Here is a 24,812-nt window from a genome sequence, read left to right on the forward strand (position 1 = left end):
GGATTTACAAAGAGCTTTAGCAGAAGCATACGAAAGATACGAATAAACATTTATTTTATCCTTCATTGGATTCAGCTCCAGATCTTCTTCTTGAAGATGAACTAGAGGCAGAAGGAGGAGGAGGAGGTCGATGGCCCAAGAATGCATTGGTTGAATTACCTGCTGTTTGTGCTTGCATTAATTGCTCTTGGTCTGAATTATGAGAAGAAGCCAATCCAAACACTTCTGTGGATGTGGTCGGTTGTGTTCGTTTTGTTTCTTCTGTGTTCTCTGTCTTGAGTACAGTTGTATTGAAACTACCACAATGGCCACATTTATGATAAAAGAAATGGTATTTTGCAGGTGTCTTTTGTTCACAGTCATTACAAAAGATGTGTGAAATGTACTTTTCGTACTCAGCAGGCATAGGTTGTCTTTCCAGGTCTTTGTCGAGTCGATTAAAGTATTCAGACATATCGCCTAAAGATTTGAGACAAGTAGGGCATTGATAAGATGTTTGAATATAAGCAGTGTAACAGTGTTTATGGATACAATGTCCACAAGGCTAAAAGAAAGCATTGAATGAGCCCATTATTCTGTATATACTTTACCATAAAAATGACAGTGGAAGTACTGGTAAACATGTATTCACCACAAATAGGACAATCGCTTTCCAAGTTGCGTTCAATACATTTATGCTGTTTCATTGAAATACTGAGACAAATATTACATTTCTTGCAATGAAAGAAATCTTCGCCTAGTCCTTTTCCTTGTCGACAAATACCACAATCATCACAGTGGTAGATGGACTTCTTTGGGTCATCATCCCATAATTTACATTGATCACAATAATAACGAGCCATTTGTTCTCCACAATGCATACATGATTGTGCTGCTGGTTGAAGTTTTAAACAAAACATACACAACATGTTCTTGGTGTCACTTCTATAAGACCTTGTTAGTCTTTGTTTTGTGCTTTGTCTCATTACCGAACAATCGTATGGTCTTCTACATCGTCATGACAGAAACGACAACTGGCTAGTTTTTGACAACAATTGGCTTGTAATTTACAGTTACGTCGATAATGTTTACAGCCCAACACATCCTCTTCTTCATTCTAATGTGTGTGTGTGTGTGTGTGTGTCAATCACAGGTAGGTATAGACAAGACTTACATGATAGGATTTACAATAGCCATGATCGACAGGATCCTTACTTGAACTAGCTTGTGATGGTTCTGTCTTGCCATGAGACATTAGATACTATGGACTCTATAAGTTTGAATGTCTTTTGATGAGGTGTACTTGCCTGTATTTTTTTTGCTTTTTCCTGAGGTGTCAAGTTGGTGAGTTGAATAGCTTTGATTTGACGTCGTAGTTCTGTTTCATTGATAATCTGGTTTTCTAGTTCTTTTTGAGTCGGTTGAGTTGATTCCGCATCTTGCCAATCCTCTTCATTGTCATGCATAGGGTCATTGTCTATATCACTTTCAGATGGTTGTAAGCTATCTCGATTCATTATCAAGAAAAAAAAAAGGAAAGAAAAAAAAAAGAATTTGCAGGAAATGTACATGCTTATTTTCTATATTATGCCATAACCAATCAAATATTCATTATGACCAAAGAGAAGCAATAAAAAGAAGAACATTGAGTCAATGAAATGAATACAGAGTGGCATGCTTTATTTAGTTTTCTTTACTATCCTTTCATCCAGAGAAAGAGAGGATACAAATTTCTTTTTATTTTTTAACATTGGACTGTTTAAACGCGTCATTTTTCTCTTTTTTTCTTAACCATGTCTGATCGTCGTTCAAAGCTTGAAGCATTGGCTAATAAGCGTAAACTTTCTGAAGAACAAGGTAGTTATGAAGAACCTGTTGTAAAGAAGTCCAAGAGGTATCGTATTTTATAAAGTTGACATGGTATTCAATAATCTAGTTCTGCTATCAAGAAGCAAAAGAAACCAGAATTCAGTGATGAAGAAGAAGACAGTAAGTATATCAGTCGATCCTATCTCGTCTAATTGAATTAGGTGTCTCTGAAGAAGAAGAAGAAGAAGAAGAAGAAGTGAAGCCTAAAAAGCAATTAAAGAAAAGCAAGAAGCCATTGAAAAAGAAAAAGAAGGATAGTGACGATGAAGTCTCTGAAGAAGAAGACAAAAGCGATGTGTCAGGTATAGAAAGCCATACATGTTCAATTGACTAAAGAACCATAGAAAACGAATTAGAAACCTTGGATACAAGTCTGATTATTCCAGGCGGAAGAAGAACAAGAGGGAAAAAGATTGACTATAAGCAATTCGGTGCTGATCCTGAAGATGAAGAATAATAAAGTTATTTATTTAACGAAATGGAGTGTAATAATCAATATCAAATAACCTAGTTTCATGTTGAATAGGCTGCCATGGTGGTCTTTCATTACGAATGGAAGCTACAGACTCCAAGTCATTAAAGACAGAAGAAGCAGATCTGTTGGTATAAGGTGTACCAGTTTCAGTTTCTAAGGGAGAAAGAATACGCCTGCGTTGATTGGGTAATTCGTCATCATCGTCATCTTCCAATTGCCTCTTAGGAGGAGGAGGAGTGATTAAACAAGAGAGTCTTGGTAAAGAGACAGGCATGTTTTCTTCATGAGTGATAGGAGGTAAAATAGAGAGTTGAGTTTCAATCACAGGACTTGAGAGAATATCACGCACGCGTTGGCGAACAGCAGCAGGCGTGAATTTCTGAGTCAAGAGTAAAGAAGACTTGATGCCGTTTAAAGAAGAAGGTGGAGGTGGGGTTGCTTTGTCAGATAATGAGCTTGATGAAGAAGGTGACAAAGAGGCACGAGAAGGTTTGTCTTGATTAGGTCTCACAGTAGAATAAGGTGAGTAACGCGCAACACGGCTTGAAGATGAAGGAATAAAGCAGGGCGATTGACTGGCTTCTCTTGAGACCTGAGCAGGAAGAGGAGGACCATAGCTGAAAGGAGACTTGGGGATAGAATAGTCTGTGATGGATGTACTTTGATGACGCGTATATGAAGATGAATGTTGACTGATGGAAGTATGATAGGGTGATATGATTGGCTGCTCTTGATAAGACTCAGCGCGTTGCGACAAGGTCTGTGCTTGGGCGGAGTAGACAACAGGAGACTTGGGTTGGTCTTGAGCATAATAAATAATAGGTGAATAGGACTTGTTGTCTTGAACAGGAGACTTGATGTTTTGATAACTGATAGGAGACTTGCTCTTTGAATAGGTATTATAGACAGGAGACTTGCTCTTTTGATAGGTATTATAGGCAGGTGAATAAGGCTTGTATGCTTCAGTGGAATAAATAGGAGACTTGCTCTTTGCTTGAGTGTTATAGACAGGTGAATAAGGCTTGTATGCTTCAGTGGAATAAATAGGAGACTTGCTCTTTGCTTGAGTGTTATAGACAGGTGAATAAGGCTTGTATGCTTCAGTGGAGTTAACAGAAGGCTTGCCTTTTGCTTGAGTCATAGGAGACTTGCTTTCTTCATAAGTAATAGGGGACTTGCTTTCTTCATAAGTAATAGGAGACTTGCTCTTTGCTTGAGTGTTATAGACAGATGAATAAGGCTTGTTGTCTTGAGTAGACTTGCTCTTTTCATAAGTAGCTTTTTGAGATGCAGCGCGTTGATTGGTTGAAGTAGTATGTTGATAGTGAGTATTTACATGTGATTTGGTATCTGTATTGGATGTTTGATTGGTGCTGGTACAAAGAGTAAACTTGTTTGTGAATGGAGGACAAACAGGTTGATAAGCCATTTGATTGGTATTTTCACATGATGTATTATTTACAATAGAAGTCATGGGTTGCTTTCCCTTGCTGGAAGAAGGCGTATTTTCATCTTGAGTCGTTTGTGTGGTCAATTTAGCAGAAAGACGACGAACAAAGCTAGACTTTTGAGCCAGCTTTTGAGAGAGACGACGAACAAGATGAGGCTTTTTATCTGTTTGAGAAGTGTTGTTATTTCTTTGGAATAAACCAGAAGAAGACTTGCTTGATGAACCTTGAGAAGGCGTCTTTTCGCGTAAAGAGCTGGGCTTGATTCGATGCGTTTTTGCATATTCTTTTTCTAGTTCAGAAAAAGTATCAGCGATTTCATTCACACGCTTTTGAACAGCTTTGGGGTCCAAAGTGTGAATAGCAACAACATCTAAAAAAAAAAAAAAAAAAAAAGTGAGTCCAGCTGCGCCTTCAGATTTTTGTTGCTTACTTGTATTTTCTTTGGTTTTTAACGCAAGTTCAAGTACAGCAGAAGAGAAAGCCATCATAAGACGTTCCATATCAAGGCCTTGGCAGTTTTGAAGAGTACTTTTTCTGACAGATACTTGAAGAAGAAATTCACTTTTAAAACGAAGGTCATTGAGCCATTTATAGGCTACTTGACGATATTTAAGACTTGAAGAGGCATCACGAGCAGGCCAACAACCTCGAAAGTCTTTGTTGGTACGATGTGTATCAAGACAAGAGAACAAGTAATGACTGATGGCTTCAAATGCACGATTATTTACCAAAGAACGAGTAAATAATTGTTTGTCCAACACCACAGTATCACTTTCGAAACTTAACCATTTTAAATTCTCGAGGAGAATAGAAATGTATGTCATGTTCAACGCGTTTAGTATGCAGAACAAAAAACAAAACAATAAAAAAAGAAAATTAAACGCCAGGAAATAAAAAAAAAAAAAAAAAAAAAGAGAAAATGCCAACGTCACATCATTCGCTTAGAACGCGTGCATTAAAAACGCCTCTTTTTATAACACGCGTTTTTCATGCTTGTATGAACAACTAAAAAAAGGATACAATCATCACTTTTTATTTGGTAGCTGTAAATCAAAAAAAATAATAAGAAAAACTAGCCTTTTTTTTTCTGACTATTAGCCATCTTTTTTTTTTTTCATTTTCTTTCTAACCGAGATAGAAGGAAAATAGCAGCTACTATGACACAAACAATGACTGCACAAGGTAAAAATAGACCTCAAATACATATATATATATATATTTACTTATTAAAATAGTAAAAGGCTCAGACAAAGTTAAAGCCAATTTACTCAAGGTACAAAAAAAAAAAAAAAGAAAAGCGTAGTATAAGTTAACTCATTCAATATAGCGCAAAGATTCAACCACCGATGCCAATGATCAACATAAAAAACAAAAGCCTTCATTTCATACAGATACTGAATTCTGGAATAAAATACCCATCTTAAATCAAGACAGTAGAACTTCTGGTAAGAAAAAAAAAAATTTTTTTTTTACAGTGTGCTTACCAATCAAAAGGCATTATTCCTCGTTTAGAACCCAATTTTAAAAAAAGAGACACTCTCTCTGCTTACCTTTGTAGTCCTGCTACAGACCATTTGTCTACTGGATTTATGGATTTGGGTTGGGGATGTGGATATCGCAATTGCCAAATGTTGATGAGCTATTTAGAACAACAGCAACAAGATGGAGAACCTATTTTAAGACATGTACTTGATATTCATGGTATTCAACTCTTAATTGAACAAGCCTGGAAAGAAGGTAAAACAATCGTTTGAATGCCTTTATTTTTAACAAATTATAGGGTTTGACACTCTTGGTGCTGCTCAATTGGATCATCGTGTATTCAAGACCCGCAAGTGGATTGGTACAACTGAAGTGTATACACTATTTGCTTATTTAGGCATTCGATCTACTATCATTGATTTCCATCAACCAGGTCCTAATCATTTACATCATCAACTAATGGACTGGATTCAATCGTATTTCAGCACAAATATTAAACAGACAAACAAGACAGTCTATATCACAGATCACCCTCCACTTTATTTACAACATCAAGGACACAGTAGAACAGTAGTTGGTATTGAACTATTAAAGTCTGGTAAACGTAATTTGATCATGTTTGATCCTGGCAGAAGAATGCTTCGTTCATATCGACACAGTAAGCAAGAAAGCGAAACTGAAGAAGAAGAAGAAGAAGAGATTGATATCCTAAGTCATGAAGATACTACACCTCATATAGGAAAACGATTTCTAAGTCGATTCAAGAATAACCGATTACCTTCCAATTTACTCAAACCATTTCGTGTGGATGACAAATCAATTGGTAAACACAAACAATACCAAATCTTAGTGTTGGGTCAAGTCAATTATCAAGATGGTAAAATGGCTTGGGATCCAACAAGAGGCTTTCTTTTAAGTGAGCAAGAAAGAGAGTCTATGAAAAATGTCACTAGTTTAACTGTCATGTAATATTATATCCTTTCAAACGCATTTCACATACACACCATTTCATTATTTCGCATTTATTTTCGCATTCTGTAAATAACTAATAAAAAAAAAGTGATTTATTTCTCTACTCGGTCTCTTAATGCTATATATAAATCATAATGAGAAGCATGTTATAAATACTATAAAGACTTACATTCTATAATGTCTTCATAAGCTGCACAAGCGGGTGAATCAGGATATTCATCTAAAAAGGATAAACCCATATCACAACTCTTGGCGACTCGAGGATCCAAAGGAATCTTGCCTAGCAACGGAATACCAAATTCATCTGCTAATGCTTGTGCACCACCTGTTGTGGGAGGGAAAATGACAGATTCACCATGACAACTGGGACATACAAATCCAGACATATTCTCGACTAATCCTAAAATAGGAATCTTTGCTTTTTTACAGAAATCAATCTCTTTACGGACATCTTGTAGTGCCACTTCTTGAGGTGTTGTAATAATCACTGCGCCATCTATGCCACTTTCTTTTAAAAAGGAAGCCAACGATAAATGTTCGTCTGAAGTACCGGGTGGTGTATCTACAATCAAATAATCTAAAGAACCCCATTCGACATCTCTTAGGAACTGTTTAATCAGCCCATTCTTTTTAGGTCCTCGCCAAATCACAGCATCGTCTTTATCAGGCAGCATAAATCCAATAGACATGACAGCCAAATTATCTTGCACATACACAGGTTGCCATCCACTGTTGCTTTGATGGATCTGTTCATCTACGACACCCATAATGGTAGGAATAGAAGGACCACAGATATCAATGTCCATCACACCTACTTCAATATCTTGATCTCCAGAGAGTGCAAAGGCTAATTGGGAAGTAAAGCTGGATTTACCAACACCACCTTTGCCTGACAAGACAAGGATCTTGTGCTTAACACCCGATAAACGATCAGCAATAACAGAAATATCTAGTTGGATGAGTAAAAATCTATATAGAATGAAGAAAATACCTGGATCAGGACCTTTGGGTGCTGTTGCGCAGATGGCTTGATTGGGACAACCTGCACATGCGTCTGATTGACCTGCCTTTTCACTTTCGGGACCCTATCCAAGTGTCTATAAGTACCGTCTTGTCATAAACAAATGACTTACAGGGCAATGTTCGTTTGCATTGTCCGGAATGGGCGCTTGTGTATTGTTTGTCATTGTTTAATGAAAAGAAAGAAAAAAAAGATGGATTTATAATCAATTTTCGGACACTTCAAAAAGTTTTAAAAGTCCTGCTGTATTAGCATGATTGTCAATCTATACAAAGCATATCGGTTTTCTTTTGCTTGTACAAGGACATGGATGCTTTATTCTTATATAGCCCACTTGACAATCTATCTATCGAAACAGACCAACCAGAATAAAGAATACAATGATCAATGCAATCACAATACAAACAGATTCTATCGTTATCATCAATTTAAAAACAGGTTTGTGCTGTATATTACTTACTATTGTCCTTAATTTTCCTATTGACATAATCTAGTTTCTTTCTGGCTTGCCTTAATCTCTCATCAGTACGATCCACCATGTCTTCTGTCTCATCAATCAGTTGTGCATGTGTCTCCAACTCATCACCAATCAACAACCCTAGTTCTCGTTGACGACGTATAGTTTCTGACAAGTGATCCAAGTCTTGATCTTGGTCATCGATAATACGTTGTTGTAATTGAAGAATTTGTCCATTTTCCACATCGTCCATATCGATTGAAGTAAATTTGACACTGGTATTTTTACCTCTCTTATCGCCCAACAAGATCTTGCGAGCATCCGATGCTTCTTTTAGCCCAAACAAAGCGTCCAGTTTGTCTACTTTGACTTGTAACTGAATCAATTTGTCTTCATCTGACTTTGTGTTTCTACATTAGGTCAATAGACAGTTTCCATCTAGTTCATCCTTACTTGGCACCTGTTTGTTCTTGTTCGGAAAGTTGTTGTTCAAGTACCTGAATGCCTTCTCGTAACTGAGTCAAGTTTTTGTTAACATTGGCTTCATATTTGTCGACATTTAACCTAGAAATAAATATGAGAGACAATAAAGAATGAAAGTATATTTACTTGAGTTCTTTTAGTCGGTTTCTTTCAAATACAATAGGAAGTGTGTTGTCTGCTAATAAGTCAAGTCGAGATAAAAGCTTATTATCCATGATGCAAGCAAAGAATAAATAAATAAAAAGAAAAAAAAATGCAGCGTCATTTTATAAGGAAAATTGCATAAGCCAATCAAGATGTAGCTTGGGTTTTCATGGATCAAACATACTTTTTTTTGTTGTAGGCATATTTATGGTATACTTGTATTTTGAACAATGGTTAAACCAACTCCATCTAATATATCTCTGCATTTAAATCAAATATACATTCGTACCTAATTTTACTCATACTGTGTTAAGTCATACAGTACCAACTCAAGAGATCTAATGTAATGATTTACTATAGCATAACCTTCAGATCGATAGAAGTGCATTCACCTGACGAAAACCTTACCATTGTCTGGTTGTTTGTCAGTATACCCTCTAAAAAAACGATGAAGTGCTCTTTTTAGAGGTCTAAAACTTATATCCATAGTGAGGCTTTGGTCGAAAAACGGACCTTTTAGAGTTTTAGAAACTCAATTGATCTCTATTTACCTCGAATTCAGAAGTTCCAAAGCCCAGTGGAGGTGCAAAGAACTGAACAGACAATGTATCTTGTAAGATTATTGGCCCACTTCATCCAATGATGATGATATTTTTTACGTATTGATTGTGTAATATACAAAATTGCAATGTATCATTGCAGCATAGTCAAGTTTCTGGCCCAATACTTCCCTTTAAGTTCGTGCAAGGTACAAAAGAAAAAGCTTTTATTGGGACCATTCTTATCCAGATAGTATCACTCTTTGATTTTATATTTTGACTTATCATTTCCTTGTTTGTGTTTCTATTCTGCCATATCGTATTAACCATACTCGTTTCTTTTTTTTTGCACTAATTGAAAAATAAACATGAATTGATCCTTTTTTTTTTCAGAATCGAGGGCTTGACAAGTCTGCCCTAATAATTTCTATTGGCTGCTCGATGAAAGGTTGATGCCTTCCATTTTCAATCTTCGCACACTGCCATACAGTATGTCCTTGTCCATTTACCCCCCCCCCACATTTGCATTAGGAGAGACCTATTTTTCTGTTCTTTTATGTTTTTAGCACTCTATATGACATATGATTCTCTTTGAGCTTATTTGTATCACATTTTGTATGACCTCTAGAGCAAAAATGCTCAAAAAAAGCCCAAAACACAACTTTAACACGCCAATCTTTGATAGGCCATTACTCGATAATCACACTATTAAAATAGCTCCTCTTTTCATTTAAAACATTGGGTCCAGAAATCGAATGTTGCCATTGGCATGGCTGTTGGGTAAAATTTATTTTTTGACCGATGGGGAATCCACGGAGGTCCGTGAAGATGAAAAACAAAACTCGATCAGGAAATTTTGGAATGACCCAATCGAAATCAGATAAGACCAAGTTTAGGTATTTTTGAGAAAAAGAAAGCGAGTTTGCTAAGATGAAAAAAGCGAGTTTATTTGGGCATCACCTTCAAATATGTAATCAAAGTTCGTTGCCCACTGTAATTAGTACAAAATAAGCCCATTATGATATATATTAACTAGTAAATGGGCACTCTAGCACTTTATGATGCGCAATAAATGTGAGAACAAGATATACTATAACATATGACACTTTTGAGGCTAAAGAGAGTGACTTTGGACATGATATACCATGAACGTCTTGTGAAAGGAGAGTCTGGTTGTCCAATATGTTCAAAGTAAACCGTAGCTTCATGCTAGACTTACCCTACAACATAAGTCATAGGCACTCAATAGATCGTTCGGCTTGTTCTTTCAGCTTACAGGCGTAAGTTATTTAAACTCCAGGCACGACTCTAATCCTAATTTGAAATTAAGGTTCAAAAATAGAAATGGTTATACGTTTTCTTTTTTTTTTGGCTCTGTTAGTCATCATGTTCTCTATGTACTGTATTGTCAGAAAAGCAATCAAAGACAACAACCAAGATCAATGTATGTATATATATATCTTTACATATCGAGCGATGTTATTTTCAGCGATTCCATAATATGATAAACATCACTTTAATATAAATTAGAATGCTGGCGTAATTGCTACTTCCAAAACACAACCTTAAATCCAAATGCGTTTGGCCTGTATTTATATATATAAGAGAGTGAGAGCAAAAGGAATAATTTCAACACAAATTTCTTACAGAAAAAAAAATCAATATGTCTACTGAAAACAATACACTTTATGGTTGGGCTGGTATTGCCAACGATCAACCTCTTCAAGAAATGCGACTTCCATTAAGACAATGGAGTGAAAACTGTGTTGATATCGATATCTCACACTGTGGTATCTGTGGTAGTGATGTAAGTGAGCCACTAAAAAAAAAAAAAAAGCTCTCTCTAAGACTCATGTTTGTCAGGTTCATACACTTGAAGATCCTGAAGAATGGGTAAAGACGAATTATCCTTGTGTGGTTGGCCATGAAATTGCTGGCACAGTCACCAGAATTGGTCAAAATGTGACCCATATCAAGGTAGGCGACCGTGTAGGTGTAGGTGCTCAATCCGGTGCTTGTCATCGATGCGACCATTGTCAATCCGGCCATGAGAATGTATGCTATGGTGGTAGAATTGGTACTTACAATTCGACATGGGAGACAGGAGACAAGACATTTGGCGGCTATGCTGATAAATGGCGGGGCGACTATCGATTTGTTTTCAAGATTCCTGATTCTATATCTAATGAAGTGGCTGCTACTTTATTTTGTGCGGGTGTTACGACATTTGCTCCTTTGAAACGTACACATGTCAATGCTACTTCTGTAGTGGGCATCATGGGCCTTGGAGGTTTAGGTCATTATGGCGTGCTGTGGGCCAAAGCCATGGGAGCCAAAGCAGTTGCTATCTCTAGCGGTGATTATAAGCGTGAAGTTGCCAAGGAACTTGGCTGTGATGATTATATCAATTCCCGTGACCCTGAAGATTTGAAGAGATACACAAAAAAGTTTTCTCATATTCTTTGCACTGGTTGTAGTCCTGATTTTGAATGTAAGTTTAAATGTATTTCTATTTAGCTAATCATCCTTAGGGAACACGTACCTTGGCCTGATTCATTGCAATGGTTATTTCTTGAATGTCAATCATCCTCGTTGGAAGTTTCCTGCTATTTCTCCTCTTGTCTTGATAAGAAATCAATGCTTTATTCATGGCTCGGCTGTTGGCTCCCCTGCTGATATCAGAGAGATGCTTGCATTTGCTGCTGAAAAGCAAGTAAAGCCTTGGCTCCAGAAATATCCTATGAAAGATATCAATCAAGCCATTCAAGACTTTAAATCGGGTCAACCTCGGTTTAGATTCGTATTAGAGAATTGATTCATAAATACAGTTTTATTGTTGTAATAATAAAAAGAAAGAAAGATATTCATACAATGGATAAAATAAATGAATGTTTATGATATAGATTAAATGCTTGTATATAATGAAATATATATATATATATATATATAAATTCTTAAGATGAATGAGAGGATATGATACGTTGAAGTTCCTAAATTCAATTAGTACAATAGTCTCTTAATTTACTTTTACTTTTTCCAAATCTTCAAGACTTGATAAACTTTTACCAGAACTGTCTTTTTCAGCGAGTAATCGACCGGTAACAAGAGGCTTATTGGCTGCATCATAAGCATCTAAATATTGAGATCCATATTTCACCAGTGTAGCCATGTCTTCACCTGAAATATTACTACTATTATCTGTATTCTTTCCAGGCACTGTCTTTTGTAGCACAAGTGTGTTTGGAAACTTCATCAATGAATATTGTGTCTTTTTATCTGCTAAAGTAGTACTTCGCAATAAACCATGAGGTAAGTGGATATCAACTCCATCTTTGTTACGAGAAACAGACATGGGAGAAGGGAACGCATTGGGTTTCTTCTGGACTGCGGTGGTTTCATAAGCCTCTAGAGCAGCGTCGATACGCTTCAGAATAGACTCAGTCTGACTATCAAGGCGGGTCATGACTGGATGACCACGAGATAAGTAATGATTGCGATTGTGAACAATTGTCTCTGGAAAGACCTTACTTGATGTTGTTGGTTTCATGGTGGAAGATTGTGCGGGTCTATCTTGAATTGAATTGAAGCTGTGAAGTACAAAGTATTTTTCAGTTCCATCCAGTGTTTTGAGTACATCTGATAAGCGTTGTTCAGCATGTAATAGTGTGTCTAACAATGTTAGTGACTGTATTTTTGTGATATTGGGGTTACCTTTTCCATTTGCATGAAGAATCAAACGATATGTGTGTGGTTGATCTTTGTCTGATATCAAATGAAACTTGACAAGGGCAATAGAAGTGAGTTCGGAAATAGCGATGCTTGCAGGAGTAGCAATTAATTTGTCGATCCTTTCTGCTTTTGTCTCTTTTTTCTTGCTGAATCTCCTGAGTGTCGTCATTTTCTTGATTGTGTTTGTCTTTTCCGTAGGTGGCGTGGTCATCAAAGACACTTTGATATGGACTTGTCCACTCTTATCATTGACTCGCTTGATACGTTTATGCATGAAGAACTGAAGGGGTGCATCTGTATGTCGCTTCTTTTTTCGCTTTGCATAGTCATTACCAGAAGCCAGCTGTCTAAACTGAGTTAAGGAAGGCATGGGTGTTGTTAAATGAGCAGTAAGTGATTCATGAATGGCATACGGTTTATCTTGTGGATCCAGTATGAATTCATCTCCATCATGTGCCTTGACTGTCAAATAATACTCAACACAGCTATGTTTACCCACATGGCGACCATGTTGAGTCTCGATTTGTGAGATATGGAACTTCTCAAGGGCATGGGTCAGTAGTTCATCCACACTGGTTCTTTCTGTCACTCGAACAGAATAATAAGATGCACCCACATCCACATTGCCAGCATAGACTCGCAATACTTTTGAATCAAGAGGAATATCACGTGATTCTTGCACTGGATCTGCAGGCTCATTGTTGTTGTTATTATTATTGTTGTTATCGCTGTTGTTGTTGTTGTTGTTGTCTATCGACTCCTGAATCGGTGGTTCTGGTTCTTTGATATTCAGTTCATGATCGTCTTCATCATCCAACATTTCTTCTTGCCAAGTTTCATACGTTTCATCTTGAATATCTTCTTCATTTTCACCTGTCAATAAGACTTGAAGTTGAACATCTAAAGAAGTAGACAAGACTACTTTTTTATGTGACATAGGCTTCTTGGTGGATTGAGTTATATAATGAACTGCTTGTTCTAATGAAGTAAGCTATATAAATAGAAAAAAAAATAAGTCATGCCTTGCTATATCTTTTTATTATTACTATTATTCACCTCCACATTGCGATGTTTATTTAATCGAGCCAATCTTTCAAAAGGTGTTTCAATATTTTCTGCAGGAATATAACCTACTTCTGACGTTTTCAGGTCGCGAATCAGCCACCAGTACGAATTTGAATCATCCAATAAGGTGAGTGCATCCCCTTTTTTGACGGATGCTTGACCATCTACTGTAGCTTCAAATGTATGAAGTGTATACACAAGATCAAAATTGATATTTTCATCTGGAATACTGGGAGAAGAAGTAAAATCAGAACCTTCTTCTTCTTCTTCCTCCTCCTCCTCCTCTTCTTCTTCACTTTCGTCTTCTTCTTCAATAAGGTGTTGTGAAGTAGCATCTTCACCATCTTCTTCTCGTATTGCCATATCTGGTGAAGGACTCCATTTCTTTTGTGTTGAGATTGTCAAGTTCCTTGACATGTTAAATAAATATATATATATATATATAAAAAGGAGAGGAAAATGAAAATAAAGGAGAAAGAGAGTGAACTCAACTAAATTAAATTGCAAAAAAAAAAAAAAAGGAAGGGGGCGATTGATGACGAAATGAAATTTTTAATGCGTAGATGAACAACTGGAAGAACAAGAACCTACAGAGAAATTAGAAAACATGAATTCGATAAAAGGAGCTGATTTCGGTCTCTTTTTGGTCATGGTGGCCAATTCTTGTTCATAAGGCATAAAGGCAACATGGCTATTGGGTAAAGTAGAGAGTAAGTTGAGTAATTGAGCTGCTACAAGTGCAATGCCTTCAATGTCCGAAGTATCTACATAACTATTCAAATGGGAATCTTTGATATGAAGTGTTAATTCATTTGGATCTGAGAATGAACTGTCTTGATCACAGTCCATCCAGAGGCAATTGGTGTGGGATGAAGGAAGATGGTCATGCAAGACATGATATTGAAGCAATTGTTCATTGTTGAATCGTTGAGTACAATTCGTCCATTGACACATTAATTCTGACCCTAGATGATAATGTGAATCAGCAGTCAATAGAACATGACTTACCATCATGTAAAATACACATTTTGACCTGTAATCCTCGTATGGTGGTGCCTTCAAGAATAGCTCCTTGTTGAGGTGAGTCTGATTCAGTGGTGATAGGAAATGCAATCTTGAGTACAGTATAGAATTCCTTCATGCGTAAGGCTTTTTCATGTCCAAATCGCATTTCATACAACAAGTACATGTCATCCAACGATAATTCATTGTTCGTACTCGAAAGTTCAAATTTGTCTTTGAGCCATCCTAGACATCGATAGGGTTCATCTAACTGTTGATACGAGGCCAAGTTGGGCATACAGGGCACACTGTCATGATGGTGGTGTCTATGCTCAAGCGCAAACGAGTCCTTTTGATTGGATGGTGACTGTGTCAATAGAGGTCGAAAGTATTTACAAGAAGCCATTAAGAGAGAGACCATAATGCCAATATCAGCACCCTCTCTTAATTCCAATAAGAATTGACCAAACGCAACAGAGAGCCGACTGTATTGATACAAGTATTCCAGACTAGCACCAATCAATTCTTCATCATTCGCAATCAAGAATTGAGTCACTCGACTGGCAATTTGGGTGGACGTGGGTAATAAATAATGAAGGTTCACAGCACAGGAAGAAGCCAAGATGGTAAGGATACGAATAGAGCCTAGAATAACAGACCTTTCAGACACATGCATCAGTAAGTTATGCAGACAACCAATGATCGAATCAAATGGGCCTAATTCAATACAAGGAGCCATGTTCTCCAAGATATCAATGCAATGGCTATAATGCGCAGAATTGGACATCACAAGGCATTTGATCAACATTTGTTTGACATCGGCATTGGCAGCCAACACACGCACATTGGAATCAATAAATGAGAAGTTTCTAAAGATATGGAGTATTTTCAAGATAATCTTGTGAGCAACTGTATGACTATAAGATTCAGAGAACATGGTATCTTGTAGGCAAGAAGATGTCTTTTTGAGTAATAAATCAAGCAGCACAGGGTTTTCATTCAGCAGTAGCTTTTGAGGGCATTCATAAGAGATCGTCACAATGTTGTTTAATGCCCAATCCACATCAGCTTGGTTTGAAGATTGAAGTCGAGGTAGAATACGTTGTTTGGTGCTTTCATTAAATTGACTGCCTTTTTTGAATGTCAATAACTAGGAGGGTACATCTAGCACATCTTACCTGTTACACAATCTCGGTCAACATCGGATTCAGTGGAATGAACATGTTGAAATGGTTGTATTTTATGGTGTCTTTCAGATATTTCGCAATGATGACCTTCATTGGTAATATGAGGCATGGTTGCCTTGATCATGGCTGTATTGGGCAAAATCAATGTTTCATGATGGACTATAAGGCGTGTTAGCTACTATTTCTTGTGAAGTGATAGGTTACCATGTTCATAATGTTGATGAGCTCGATGTTTGCATTTCTTGTATGACTTTCCAGCTAATGTCGATGCTTTATGTGCTTCAGGTCCCTTGAGTTCTTCTGGAGGAACCCATTCTTTATTCCAGACCTTTTCTTCTTCCCATCCTAACTGAAATCTAAAGTCAATAGAGCCCATTTCAAACTCATAGAACTTACTAGATTTCGAATATAAAGACCCTTGAGTATATAAGCTGAATTGGTACATGTAGCAGGGAATTCAAAAACGGCTCCAATTTGTTTCCAACTTCGTTTTTTTGTGACCTAAAAATAAAAACATACAGATATCAATTCTTTTACTCATACGCACACACACACACACAAAAAGAGTCTTACTTGATCGAAGCCGCCTGCAGCAACGACATCTTTATACAACTTGAATAAATCAATTTTTTTGCCCCCCAACACAGGTTCGGGAAGTAACGTTGTCCTACAAGAAAGACTAAGGATCGTGTGTCGTTTGAGATCAAGTGTGAATACCCTTTGCAAGCATGAAAAATCTTTAAATCCTCAATAAAAGAGACATATTCCTCTGTTCTTTCTATAGGGTCTATGACTACTTTGGACATATATAAAATACAAAGAATAAAGAAAGAAGAAAAAATAAAATAAAGTATATATGTGTGATTCGTGCTCCGAGATAACGTGATTTGACCATCTTATTTCTTTCATCTCTTATCAAAGTGTATGTATATATATAGACAAGGATTGTTAGACTTATAGGCAAGGGGAGATTCTTTTGATGCTTGAATTCAAATGGATATACGGCAAGTTTAGAATAAATCCCAATGTCTATGTTACACATCTTTAAAGAATATAATGTGTGTGTGTGTGTGTGTGTGTGTACCCTATAGGTTTTTTTTTTTCTTTGTAGGACTTGATATTCACCGAGAATCTAAACCACGATCCCTTATTTATTTATTTTTTACTTTTTCCTTAATTTTTTTTTTTTTAAAATGGCAACAAGACAAGACCATGTAGTGTCTATAGACCAAACACAAGTGAGGCAAAGAAATAAGACACGACAAACCACCCATTTGCCTTTCCAGTTAATGTCTATATCAAAACACTGGCGTTGGTATCATATGGTCACAGTGGCTATGGTTATCTTGTCTTGTATTGAAGTCATTGTATTTATCATCAGTACTTTTCTATTGATACATGCTTCAGATCCTATTCGTTTTGGTAACCATGACAGCCGATAAACTAGTATGACTTATTTGACTCTAGATATTCAACATTATCCGATCATTGATTATCAGCCACTGGACAGAACAACACCCATCACACTGACATCCAACAGTACTGTCTATCATGTCACTAAGGAATTTGGCCCTGCTACCATGGGTGGCATGGGTACTGTTCTAACAGCTATCACGCAAGCCCAACTCCGTACAGGCAAAATCACACCGTATGTGGTACTCCCTTTTTATTCATTCCTAAAAGAACAGGAACAATACCCCATTAAAAAGACAACTACTTTAATCATACCTATCCGTGATACAAAAAGCCGCCTGGTACCTGTCAGTTTTCATGTGTCTGAATTACAATACGATTTTCATCCTGTGGCACATTTCAACCGACTATCCGATGAAGAAAAACAAGCGATTCGAGCAGAAAAGAGACCTACCATCACTGTTTATTTGATTGGTCGTGGTACATGGAGTCCATTCACAAGTGCATTTCGAGCCCATCGAGTGACAGACATTTATAGTTCGCCTAAGAAACTACCTCAAGAATGGAAAGATCTGTATTTTGTGAAGGCAACAGCTGCCTTTTTAGCATGGAGAGCAACAGGAAGACAAGAACAATCGTTATTTGCACCTTTGGATTCAGTACCTCGAGTAGATACGGTGCATTTACATGGTGCTACCAATGCCTTTGTGGCTCATTTCTTAAGACAAGAACAAACAGGGCCAGTGCCTCCTGCGATTGTGTATACGATGCATGATTATCTAGATGAATTACAGTACACCAACACGATAGCCAATGTGAAGAAATTCATGAATAGGCCTGACCATGGTGGTGATGTGGATAAGGCATTACATGCGTTAGTCGAGCCTTATCGTTTTCATAGTAAGCGCGTGTTTATGTCTCCCTTGGCTATCGATACAGCAGATGCAGTGACCTTTGTGAGCGAGACCATGGCCAAAGACATGGTGGAAGGCAGATTACAAGTCTATTTAAAGGAAGTCATGATGTCCAATCTACTTGTGCGGGCAGAGAATCAAGCATTTTATGGTATCAGTAATGGCCTGGATTTCAGTGGGGCCATCAACCCATTTACTGAGTCTCAATTGATAGAGGCAGGATTAGATTATCCAACTTATGCACAGTCAATCATTCACCAAAAGCTAAAACATGTCAGAGATGGCATCACCAATCCTACTTTGGCTATCCAATCCTATGCATGGTCTTTTTCAACACAAAAGAAAGATTACGTGATTGAAGCCAAACAAAGAGCCAAACAATTCCTGATAGACCATGGTCTTCTTCAACCTCAGGATATCCAACGTCCTCTTGTGTTATTTGTCGGTCGATTTCAGTACAATAAGGGACTAGAGACATTCGAGGCAGCAGCCCGCTTATTTCAACAACACAATATGAAGTTCGTAATTATTGGACAACCCAACAACTATCCTCTGGCATGGGTTGAGCGATTAGCTGCTCACTATCCAGACCATGTTGTGTTACTCAAGACAATAGAAGAACAACGTCAATGGCTGATCTACGTAAGAGCAGCAGCCGATATGGTCTATGTGCCTAGTGTTACTGAGAGTTTTGGTTTGGTGGCTGCAGAAGGATTGATGTTTGGTTCGTCTGTGATTTCGACAGGTGCCGGAGGATTGTCCGAGTTTCTGATCCGTCGTACCATTGATGATGATGCGCCCGCACCCATTGTGTCCGATATTCATGTTGAAAGTAGATACATATCCAATGCTTATTTGTTTGATAGAACAAGTCAACTTGCCATGGCTATTGAACGTGCAGCTGCGGATTATGAACAGATAGCCAAATCACCTTTATTGCATGAAGAATACGTGCTTCGAATGATGCTGAGTGCCTATAGTCTAGGCTGGGAACGCTCAGGATATGATCAAGGTCCAGTATATGACTATTTAAGAGTGTACCAGCAAGTAATACAGGATAAAAAAGCCAAAAGTAAATTTGACTGGGAAGGAGATGACCTTTCATCATCATCATAATAATAATAATAATAAAGACACGTCGATTATGTAAGCAATGACGTAGACAGTAAGGAAAAAAAGAAACGCGTCTACACGATGACCCTTTTTCTGTATATTAAGTATGCTTGTTAAAGTGAAGGTAAGATACTAAACAAGTTTACGTATTCTTATCTATTGATAGACCCTGACTGGTAAAGAAGTATGCATTTCCCTTCCTCTTTTAAAAGTTCTTAACAAAATGAACCATAGATTGAAATTGATATTGAACCCAATGACAAGATCTCCCGTATCAAAGAAAGAGTAGAAGAAAAAGAAGGCATTCCTCCTCCTCAACAACGTCTTATTTACAGTGGAAAGCAAATGTAACAGAAAAGAAAGCAAATATAGTGTTTTAATAGATTAAATAATAGGGCTGATGAGATGACAGCTACACATTATGGTATCGAAGGTGGTTCTGTTCTTCATTTAGTGTTGGCTCTTCGTGGTGGCCAATCATATGTATAATAAATGAATCGTGGTCTTTTTTTATTATCTTGATCTACTTGTTCTTGAAATAAGTTCTGGCGCTTCTTCAATGGCTGTCATCATGCCCATCAACATGTGTGCTGTGTTATGACAATGAATGGCCCAAATACCCGGATTATCCTATAGAGAATGAGTATAGTGAGAGATATTGGTAAACTTACAGCTAGTATTCGCACTTTGGACCACCCACAACCTACAGCACGACGGTTGTTTTGTGGGATAGAAAGTTGAGGATCAATAAAAGGGTATACCATAGTAATATCCTTTTGAATAGGCGTCTTGACATTTCTTATATGACCATGCTTTTTTTGACTGTATTCACCCATACCATTGGCTATTTCCCAATGAGAGTGACCATGTGTATGCCAAGGATGACTACGACAAGGTTCACCAGGTATATGTGTAGATTGAAATACGAAGTCCACAATTTCAAAGTGTCGTATAGGATAAGTACCCAAGTTGCGGTCATAGCCATTACTAGAAGCTTTCAAGTTATCTATGGCAGGCAAAGGACGACGATCTAATCTGAGTTGTTCAAGAATAGGCATTTCATGGCTCATTTCTTCTGAATAAGACACTTCATTGATATACCATCTAGAACGACCATCACTTTGTTTCTTGTCTGTTGCTCGTAACACAATGGTTCTACTGGGAGATTTGTAGACAATAGGGTCAACACCATGAAGAGGTTGGATATTGGGCCAAAGCCAGTTAGGGAGTTCTTTATCGGGACCATCAAAGGAAGGAACATGATGGGGTGCAACTCGGACAAATGGGTTCTTGAGATGCAATACACCGCGATCATTGGATTCTTGATGGACTTCAGGCTCATATCGCAAGACAGCCAGACCATTGGTAGCTCTCTGAATATCGTCAGACCATCGTCGAACGACTTGAATACCAAAGTCATCGATATCATGATGTGTTTTCAACAGAACTGAGAAACGCTGGCCCGAAGCAACTTCGAGTTCATTAACGGTATGAGGCTGAGTCAATTCACCGTCGACTTCAATGATTGTCAAGTTATGGTTGGCTATGGCAAGGCCGAGTGTTCGGAAAGCAGTGGCACCAATCACTCTTAATCGATAGGTCTTGTTTGGCTTTACAGGAATCACATCGTATCCTCGGCATTCAGATTCTTCAATATTATTTGGGTCTCTTAGTCCCATTCCATTAATCAGAATTGTCTCTGCTTCAGGAATGCCTTTAAAATTAGGACCCAACAAGTATTCTTCTAATTCAGTATGTGTTCGATGCCACCATTCACTTAGTATCAAGGTACGTTCTTCGTCATATTCATAAGGACCAGCAGACATGCGATAGTCTTCTTCTTCATCTTCATCTTCATCTTCGTCGCTGTCTTCATCATCGCTACTTTTTGGAAAGGTAAGGCGGCTTAATCGTTTTTTTTTCATGTAATTCTCCGGATCAGCATCCTCGGATTCATAAATAATAATAGGCCCAAATAAAGTGGATTCCTGCATGCCTACATGTGCATGATAGAAAAAAGTTCCGGCCTGATTGATGACTCGAAATTCATGCAAAAATGTCTCTCCAGGAGCAATGGGCTTTTGTGTTAAATAGGGCACACCATCTGAATGAACAGAACCATACTGACGAATACCATGAAAATGAATAGATACTTCATTTGGACCATGTTCAAGTTGGTTACGAACAAGGACACGCACAATATCACCTTGTGTCGCAGATACAACAGGACCGGGCATCTGTTCGTTGATCAAGAAAGCAGGCGTTGTTTGATTTGAACAGTCTGGATTAATGGATTTTTGAGTGATATTGAACTCGTAGAATCTTATGTTTTGATTGGTTTCATCGTACAGTGTCTGTGCGACTGTAATTTCAAAAAGAAGCAGTAAATATACTACCGATAAAAGACGCAGCATGAAGTAATTGACACTAAGAAAGAAAGTAAAAAAAGATAGGCAATACGATACGGCTGACTTATTTAAGCCTTCAATCAACTTCTTTTTAAGATAGCAAGTTCTGTTCAAAACTTTTTACGATCATGACAGCTTTAGGGAAATTAGCCTTGATACAATTAAAGTTTTGATGTTACACTGTCATAGCACCAATTTAGCCGAGAATCATTCTGTAGTGTGGGAAGGAGCTGGGGAAAAGAAAAACGTTTATTGGCGTAGCCAAATAATCCCTTTTTTTATTGTTGTACATCACCCCGCCTTTTGTGTTTCTCTTGACCTCTATAAAAGCTATTTTTGAAATATTTCCTCTTTTTTTTCTTTTCTCCTTATTTCTCTTAGTTTCGAATTATGTCAGATAACGAAAGTGTTGCCATGGAACAAGATACACCTCAACCAGGACCACAAACGCAGTCGAATGGACAGCCTATCAAAATCAGAAAAAAGCCTGGACGCAAGCCCAATCCTGCTTCCCCGGCACTTCGTAAAGCTCAAAACCGAGCAGCTCAACGAGCTTTTCGAGAACGCAAAGAACGGCATATGCGAGAACTTGAAATAGCCATCAAACAAATTCGAGAACAACGAGACAAGTTACATGTAGAAAACGAACAATTCAAAGCCGACCAAGAGATTCTACGCTCAGAAAATTGGTACTTGAAAGGGATTGTGCTCACTTTACAGCTTGTGTGTTTTCAACACAATCTGGTGATTCCTCAACATGGGCCATACATTAACGAGCAAGCCATTTCAGTACTCGCACAGTCAATTCCTGAACCCATCGCAGCCTATATTAGTGTAAATGCTAGCAATAAATTACCCATTCCCTCCAAACTATTTGGATACCGACACACGATGAAGCAGCGTGATCGGTATCTTTCCACCGGCTCAATTGTTATTACGAAAGATGGAATTCATTCTGTGTCCGACCGTACTTCAAAGACAGCAAGTCTTTCTGTATCGCAAGATTCCCTAGACAGACTTTATAGCTCAGATGTTCCCACTGAGCATCTTGTACATCCATTGGAGCAGCAACAACATGATGAAGAATTAGCAACTACCATGCCTCCGCTTTCTCCAGGTTCTATGGATTCAGATTCCGAATCCCCTCTTTCTCTTCCACAACAACCTTCCCCTCCTGTCTCTAATCATAGTCCTGAACCAGAAACCCATACCCCACACCCTGTCATGTTGGCTGAAGAGCCACTTACTTCTAATCTCGCTGCTATTCAAACACTCCGACTTCGCCTTCGTCTTCAATCTGCTTGTGTTCGCATGGACTCCATACCTTTTGCTATCCAGCCGACATTATTGCAGGTAAAAAAAAATGTGGGGAAAAAACTTGACTAATACAAAATACAGTTGACAATTCCTCATGATCCACGTATTGACTTGATTCCAACACCACATATGCGAGACCGAATGATCTTATTTAGAGATCAATTTGATTTAGATGATTGTTTCCGCTGTTTATTAGCCCACTCTGTCTTTCATGGTGGTGACCCTGCTATTGCTGCCAATTGGCAATTGCCACCTGAATTTTTTGAGAAATACTGGTTTTTGACGATCGATTATGATTTGAGACGCACGACGAATAAATGGAGACGCCTTCAAGGTCTTGGTGAACTTGATTTTAAGCAACAACAAAAGCAACAAGAAGAAGAACGCAAACAGGTTGACATAAACGAACTTCACCTTGGACCAATGTTGGAACAATACAGCCATCAACAATTAAATCCCACCGATATCTCTGCTCTTTTGGGTATTAGTTTTGGAAAGACAGTTAGTCAAGATCCTAAAAATAACTCATCATATGCTTCATCACTATCCTCCGACTCCTCTTATAATACGGCTTCATCACCATCACCTACTTTACGCCATGCTACGACAGTGGCAGAAGAAGAAGAAGACATAACACCCACATTTGAACCTGTTCGTCTCACGAATGGTTACAATTTCTCATACTCGAAACCCCAACCACACCAAATTAAAAAATCATCCGGAAATCACAAGTCATTACGCCATCATCCTTATCAGCAGCCTGAAAAAGAACAAAGAAATAGTCCTAAAAACACTGCTTCTGGAACTTGCGATCCTTGGGATACTTTGCTTGTCAATAACACTTCAACAGATCAACAAGATTATGGTAAAATATACTTAACATCCTCCTCAACATAACTAAGAAACAAACCATGCCCCTCTTTATTAGATTTTAACATGGACCATTTGATTGATACAGAACAAACATGTTAAACCATATACACTCTTTATACATAGGGCGGTGCCCATCTTCACTCCTCCATATTTCTTGCATTCACATTCTTTCTTCACTGTTGGCATTTCTATAAATATAATCTTATAATCTTAATAAATCATTTCTTTTTCTTGTGTTCATCTCTCCCCCATCTTTTTTTCTTTTAAGGCAACACAGATTGACACAAGATAGCTCACACAAACAATATCTCGATAACTTTTACCCAATTGATAATAGCTTTGTAATAAGCTTTTTTTTTTGGGTAAAATCAATGCCATCAATTGCGGTATCTGGACATTTTTTTTTGTTAAAAGTTGCTATAAAAGAATGGATGCATTAAAAGCACAGACATAAAGTTTAATTAAATAATTATTGAAGGCGAAAAAACAACAATACCATCTTTAACGCATAACACTGTATTCGTTGTAGGCTGGTGGTTTGACTCAATAAATCCTCAAATTCTTGGTATTGTGAAGAATAAGGAGGAGTTTGAGATGTTGGTTTTTTAGGCGACTCGACATGCCATTTGTTGAATTTCTTGGTGATGCGAATGGAATATTGACATCCTATTTTGATGCTCGCTCACTTTTTTGGGTGTGTAGTAGACTTCACTCGCCAAGTCTCTCGATAGATACCTCCTTGAACACAGGTGAGGTTAATATAACGAGCACCTTTGGTTGAGCTGAGCCGTGACGAACGCCGTGTCAAGCAAAAGCCTTGCGATCGAGCATAGTTCTTGATATATCCTTCCGCTTCTTCAAGCGTATCAAATTGAGCTAACAGTGTGTCTTTCTTGTTCCCAGTCGCTTGTTTTTTTGG

The 24,812-nt window shown here is 37.8% G+C and overlaps 13 protein-coding genes across 13 annotated transcripts; 5 read left to right on the top strand and 8 right to left on the bottom strand.

Annotated features, from left to right (window-relative positions):
* Positions 1–42: 42 nt before the first annotated feature.
* B0P05DRAFT_529561 (zinc-ribbon-domain-containing protein) lies at positions 43–1,694 on the bottom strand. The gene is made up of 5 exons (XM_051576765.1): positions 1,287–1,694; positions 1,154–1,240; positions 969–1,096; positions 591–924; positions 43–544 (listed from the first exon to the last, which is right to left on the bottom strand). The coding sequence occupies exons 1-5, from the start codon at positions 1,548–1,550 to the stop codon at positions 56–58; spliced, it is 1,302 nt and encodes a 433-aa protein (XP_051437802.1). The 5' UTR covers positions 1,551–1,694; the 3' UTR covers positions 43–55.
* A 607-nt stretch (positions 1,695–2,301) lies between these two features.
* Positions 2,302–4,598, bottom strand: B0P05DRAFT_594497 (HAUS augmin-like complex subunit 6 N-terminus-domain-containing protein; the record flags this gene model as incomplete). Its single annotated transcript, XM_051583079.1, has 2 exons — positions 2,302–4,144; positions 4,205–4,598. The coding sequence occupies 2 exons, from the start codon at positions 4,596–4,598 to the stop codon at positions 2,319–2,321; spliced, it is 2,220 nt and encodes a 739-aa protein (XP_051437803.1). The 3' UTR covers positions 2,302–2,318.
* A 333-nt stretch (positions 4,599–4,931) lies between these two features.
* On the top strand, positions 4,932–6,225 carry B0P05DRAFT_584371 (peptidase family C78-domain-containing protein; the record flags this gene model as incomplete). The annotated part of the gene is made up of 5 exons (XM_051582342.1): positions 4,932–4,956; positions 5,010–5,047; positions 5,102–5,219; positions 5,269–5,511; positions 5,555–6,225. The coding sequence occupies 5 exons, from the start codon at positions 4,932–4,934 to the stop codon at positions 6,223–6,225; spliced, it is 1,095 nt and encodes a 364-aa protein (XP_051437804.1).
* A 79-nt stretch (positions 6,226–6,304) lies between these two features.
* Positions 6,305–7,442, bottom strand: B0P05DRAFT_529568 (cytosolic Fe-S cluster assembly factor NBP35). Its single transcript, XM_051576766.1, has 4 exons — positions 7,362–7,442; positions 7,220–7,313; positions 6,398–7,177; positions 6,305–6,346 (listed from the first exon to the last, which is right to left on the bottom strand). Exons 1-4 carry the CDS (start codon positions 7,413–7,415, stop codon positions 6,321–6,323), a joined length of 954 nt encoding a protein of 317 aa, XP_051437805.1. The 5' UTR covers positions 7,416–7,442; the 3' UTR covers positions 6,305–6,320.
* Positions 7,443–8,433, bottom strand: B0P05DRAFT_529570 (uncharacterized protein). The gene is made up of 3 exons (XM_051576767.1): positions 8,316–8,433; positions 7,710–8,270; positions 7,443–7,660 (listed from the first exon to the last, which is right to left on the bottom strand). The coding sequence occupies exons 2-3, from the start codon at positions 7,957–7,959 to the stop codon at positions 7,596–7,598; spliced, it is 315 nt and encodes a 104-aa protein (XP_051437806.1). The 5' UTR covers positions 7,960–8,270; positions 8,316–8,433; the 3' UTR covers positions 7,443–7,595.
* Positions 8,434–10,535: 2,102 nt separating this feature from the next.
* Positions 10,536–11,687, top strand: B0P05DRAFT_584374 (chaperonin 10-like protein; the record flags this gene model as incomplete). Its single annotated transcript, XM_051582343.1, has 3 exons — positions 10,536–10,679; positions 10,736–11,363; positions 11,404–11,687. The coding sequence occupies 3 exons, from the start codon at positions 10,536–10,538 to the stop codon at positions 11,685–11,687; spliced, it is 1,056 nt and encodes a 351-aa protein (XP_051437807.1).
* A 201-nt stretch (positions 11,688–11,888) lies between these two features.
* Positions 11,889–13,538, bottom strand: B0P05DRAFT_464066 (uncharacterized protein; the record flags this gene model as incomplete). The annotated part of the gene is made up of 2 exons (XM_051574197.1): positions 11,889–12,541; positions 12,584–13,538. 2 exons carry the CDS (start codon positions 13,536–13,538, stop codon positions 11,889–11,891), a joined length of 1,608 nt encoding a protein of 535 aa, XP_051437808.1.
* A 33-nt stretch (positions 13,539–13,571) lies between these two features.
* B0P05DRAFT_529579 (uncharacterized protein) lies at positions 13,572–14,178 on the bottom strand. The gene has a single exon (XM_051576768.1). It carries the CDS (start codon positions 14,081–14,083, stop codon positions 13,628–13,630), a length of 456 nt encoding a protein of 151 aa, XP_051437809.1. The 5' UTR covers positions 14,084–14,178; the 3' UTR covers positions 13,572–13,627.
* Positions 14,179–14,182: 4 nt separating this feature from the next.
* B0P05DRAFT_529586 (uncharacterized protein) lies at positions 14,183–16,664 on the bottom strand (the record flags this gene model as incomplete). The annotated part of the gene is made up of 7 exons (XM_051576769.1): positions 14,183–14,631; positions 14,675–15,799; positions 15,847–16,014; positions 16,060–16,204; positions 16,252–16,356; positions 16,429–16,522; positions 16,573–16,664. 7 exons carry the CDS (start codon positions 16,659–16,661, stop codon positions 14,219–14,221), a joined length of 2,139 nt encoding a protein of 712 aa, XP_051437810.1. The 3' UTR covers positions 14,183–14,218.
* Positions 16,665–16,949: 285 nt separating this feature from the next.
* On the top strand, positions 16,950–19,798 carry B0P05DRAFT_529589 (uncharacterized protein). Its single transcript, XM_051576770.1, has 2 exons — positions 16,950–17,277; positions 17,323–19,798. Exons 1-2 carry the CDS (start codon positions 17,049–17,051, stop codon positions 19,296–19,298), a joined length of 2,205 nt encoding a protein of 734 aa, XP_051437811.1. The 5' UTR covers positions 16,950–17,048; the 3' UTR covers positions 19,299–19,798.
* Positions 19,402–19,784, top strand: B0P05DRAFT_584378 (ubiquitin-related domain-containing protein; the record flags this gene model as incomplete). The annotated part of the gene is made up of 4 exons (XM_051582344.1): positions 19,402–19,419; positions 19,462–19,479; positions 19,530–19,642; positions 19,691–19,784. 4 exons carry the CDS (start codon positions 19,402–19,404, stop codon positions 19,782–19,784), a joined length of 243 nt encoding a protein of 80 aa, XP_051437812.1.
* Positions 19,799–19,808: 10 nt separating the features above from the next.
* B0P05DRAFT_569174 (Cupredoxin) lies at positions 19,809–21,709 on the bottom strand (the record flags this gene model as incomplete). The annotated part of the gene is made up of 2 exons (XM_051581228.1): positions 19,809–19,925; positions 19,967–21,709. The coding sequence occupies 2 exons, from the start codon at positions 21,707–21,709 to the stop codon at positions 19,809–19,811; spliced, it is 1,860 nt and encodes a 619-aa protein (XP_051437813.1).
* Positions 21,710–22,117: 408 nt separating this feature from the next.
* Positions 22,118–23,917, top strand: B0P05DRAFT_464337 (uncharacterized protein; the record flags this gene model as incomplete). Its single annotated transcript, XM_051574212.1, has 3 exons — positions 22,118–22,820; positions 22,905–23,056; positions 23,102–23,917. The coding sequence occupies 3 exons, from the start codon at positions 22,118–22,120 to the stop codon at positions 23,915–23,917; spliced, it is 1,671 nt and encodes a 556-aa protein (XP_051437814.1).
* Positions 23,918–24,812: the final 895 nt, after the last annotated feature.

Source organism: Gilbertella persicaria, assembly GCF_025201335.1.
Source record: "Gilbertella persicaria strain CBS 190.32 chromosome Unknown B0P05scaffold_7, whole genome shotgun sequence".
Classification (NCBI taxonomy): Eukaryota; Fungi; Mucoromycota; class Mucoromycetes; order Mucorales; family Choanephoraceae; genus Gilbertella; species Gilbertella persicaria.

What these genes read in the sequence shown, in the direction of transcription:
- B0P05DRAFT_529561 (XM_051576765.1), bottom strand. Translation starts at nt 1,550, where the DNA reads ATGTACATTTCCTGCAAATTCTTTTTTTTTTCTTTCCTTTTTTTTTTC. An exon ending in GCTATTGTAAATCCTATCAT is followed by an intron (nt 1,097 to 1,153) that starts GTAAGTCTTGTC and finishes CACACACATTAG; the next exon opens with AATGAAGAAGAGGATGTGTT. An exon ending in GAAGACCATACGATTGTTCG is followed by an intron (nt 925 to 968) that starts GTAATGAGACAA and finishes AAGGTCTTATAG; the next exon opens with AAGTGACACCAAGAACATGT.
- B0P05DRAFT_529570 (XM_051576767.1), bottom strand. Translation starts at nt 7,959, where the DNA reads ATGGACGATGTGGAAAATGGACAAATTCTTCAATTACAACAACGTATT. An exon ending in TAGGAAAATTAAGGACAATA is followed by an intron (nt 7,661 to 7,709) that starts GTAAGTAATATA and finishes TGATAACGATAG; the next exon opens with AATCTGTTTGTATTGTGATT.
- B0P05DRAFT_529579 (XM_051576768.1), bottom strand. Translation starts at nt 14,083, where the DNA reads ATGTCAAGGAACTTGACAATCTCAACACAAAAGAAATGGAGTCCTTCA.
- B0P05DRAFT_529568 (XM_051576766.1), bottom strand. Translation starts at nt 7,415, where the DNA reads ATGACAAACAATACACAAGCGCCCATTCCGGACAATGCAAACGAACAT. An exon ending in ATGCAAACGAACATTGCCCT is followed by an intron (nt 7,314 to 7,361) that starts GTAAGTCATTTG and finishes ACACTTGGATAG; the next exon opens with GGTCCCGAAAGTGAAAAGGC. An exon ending in TTATGAAGACATTATAGAAT is followed by an intron (nt 6,347 to 6,397) that starts GTAAGTCTTTAT and finishes ATTTATATATAG; the next exon opens with CATTAAGAGACCGAGTAGAG.
- B0P05DRAFT_529589 (XM_051576770.1), top strand. Translation starts at nt 17,049, where the DNA reads ATGGCAACAAGACAAGACCATGTAGTGTCTATAGACCAAACACAAGTG. An exon ending in TTCAGATCCTATTCGTTTTG is followed by an intron (nt 17,278 to 17,322) that starts GTAACCATGACA and finishes ATTTGACTCTAG; the next exon opens with ATATTCAACATTATCCGATC.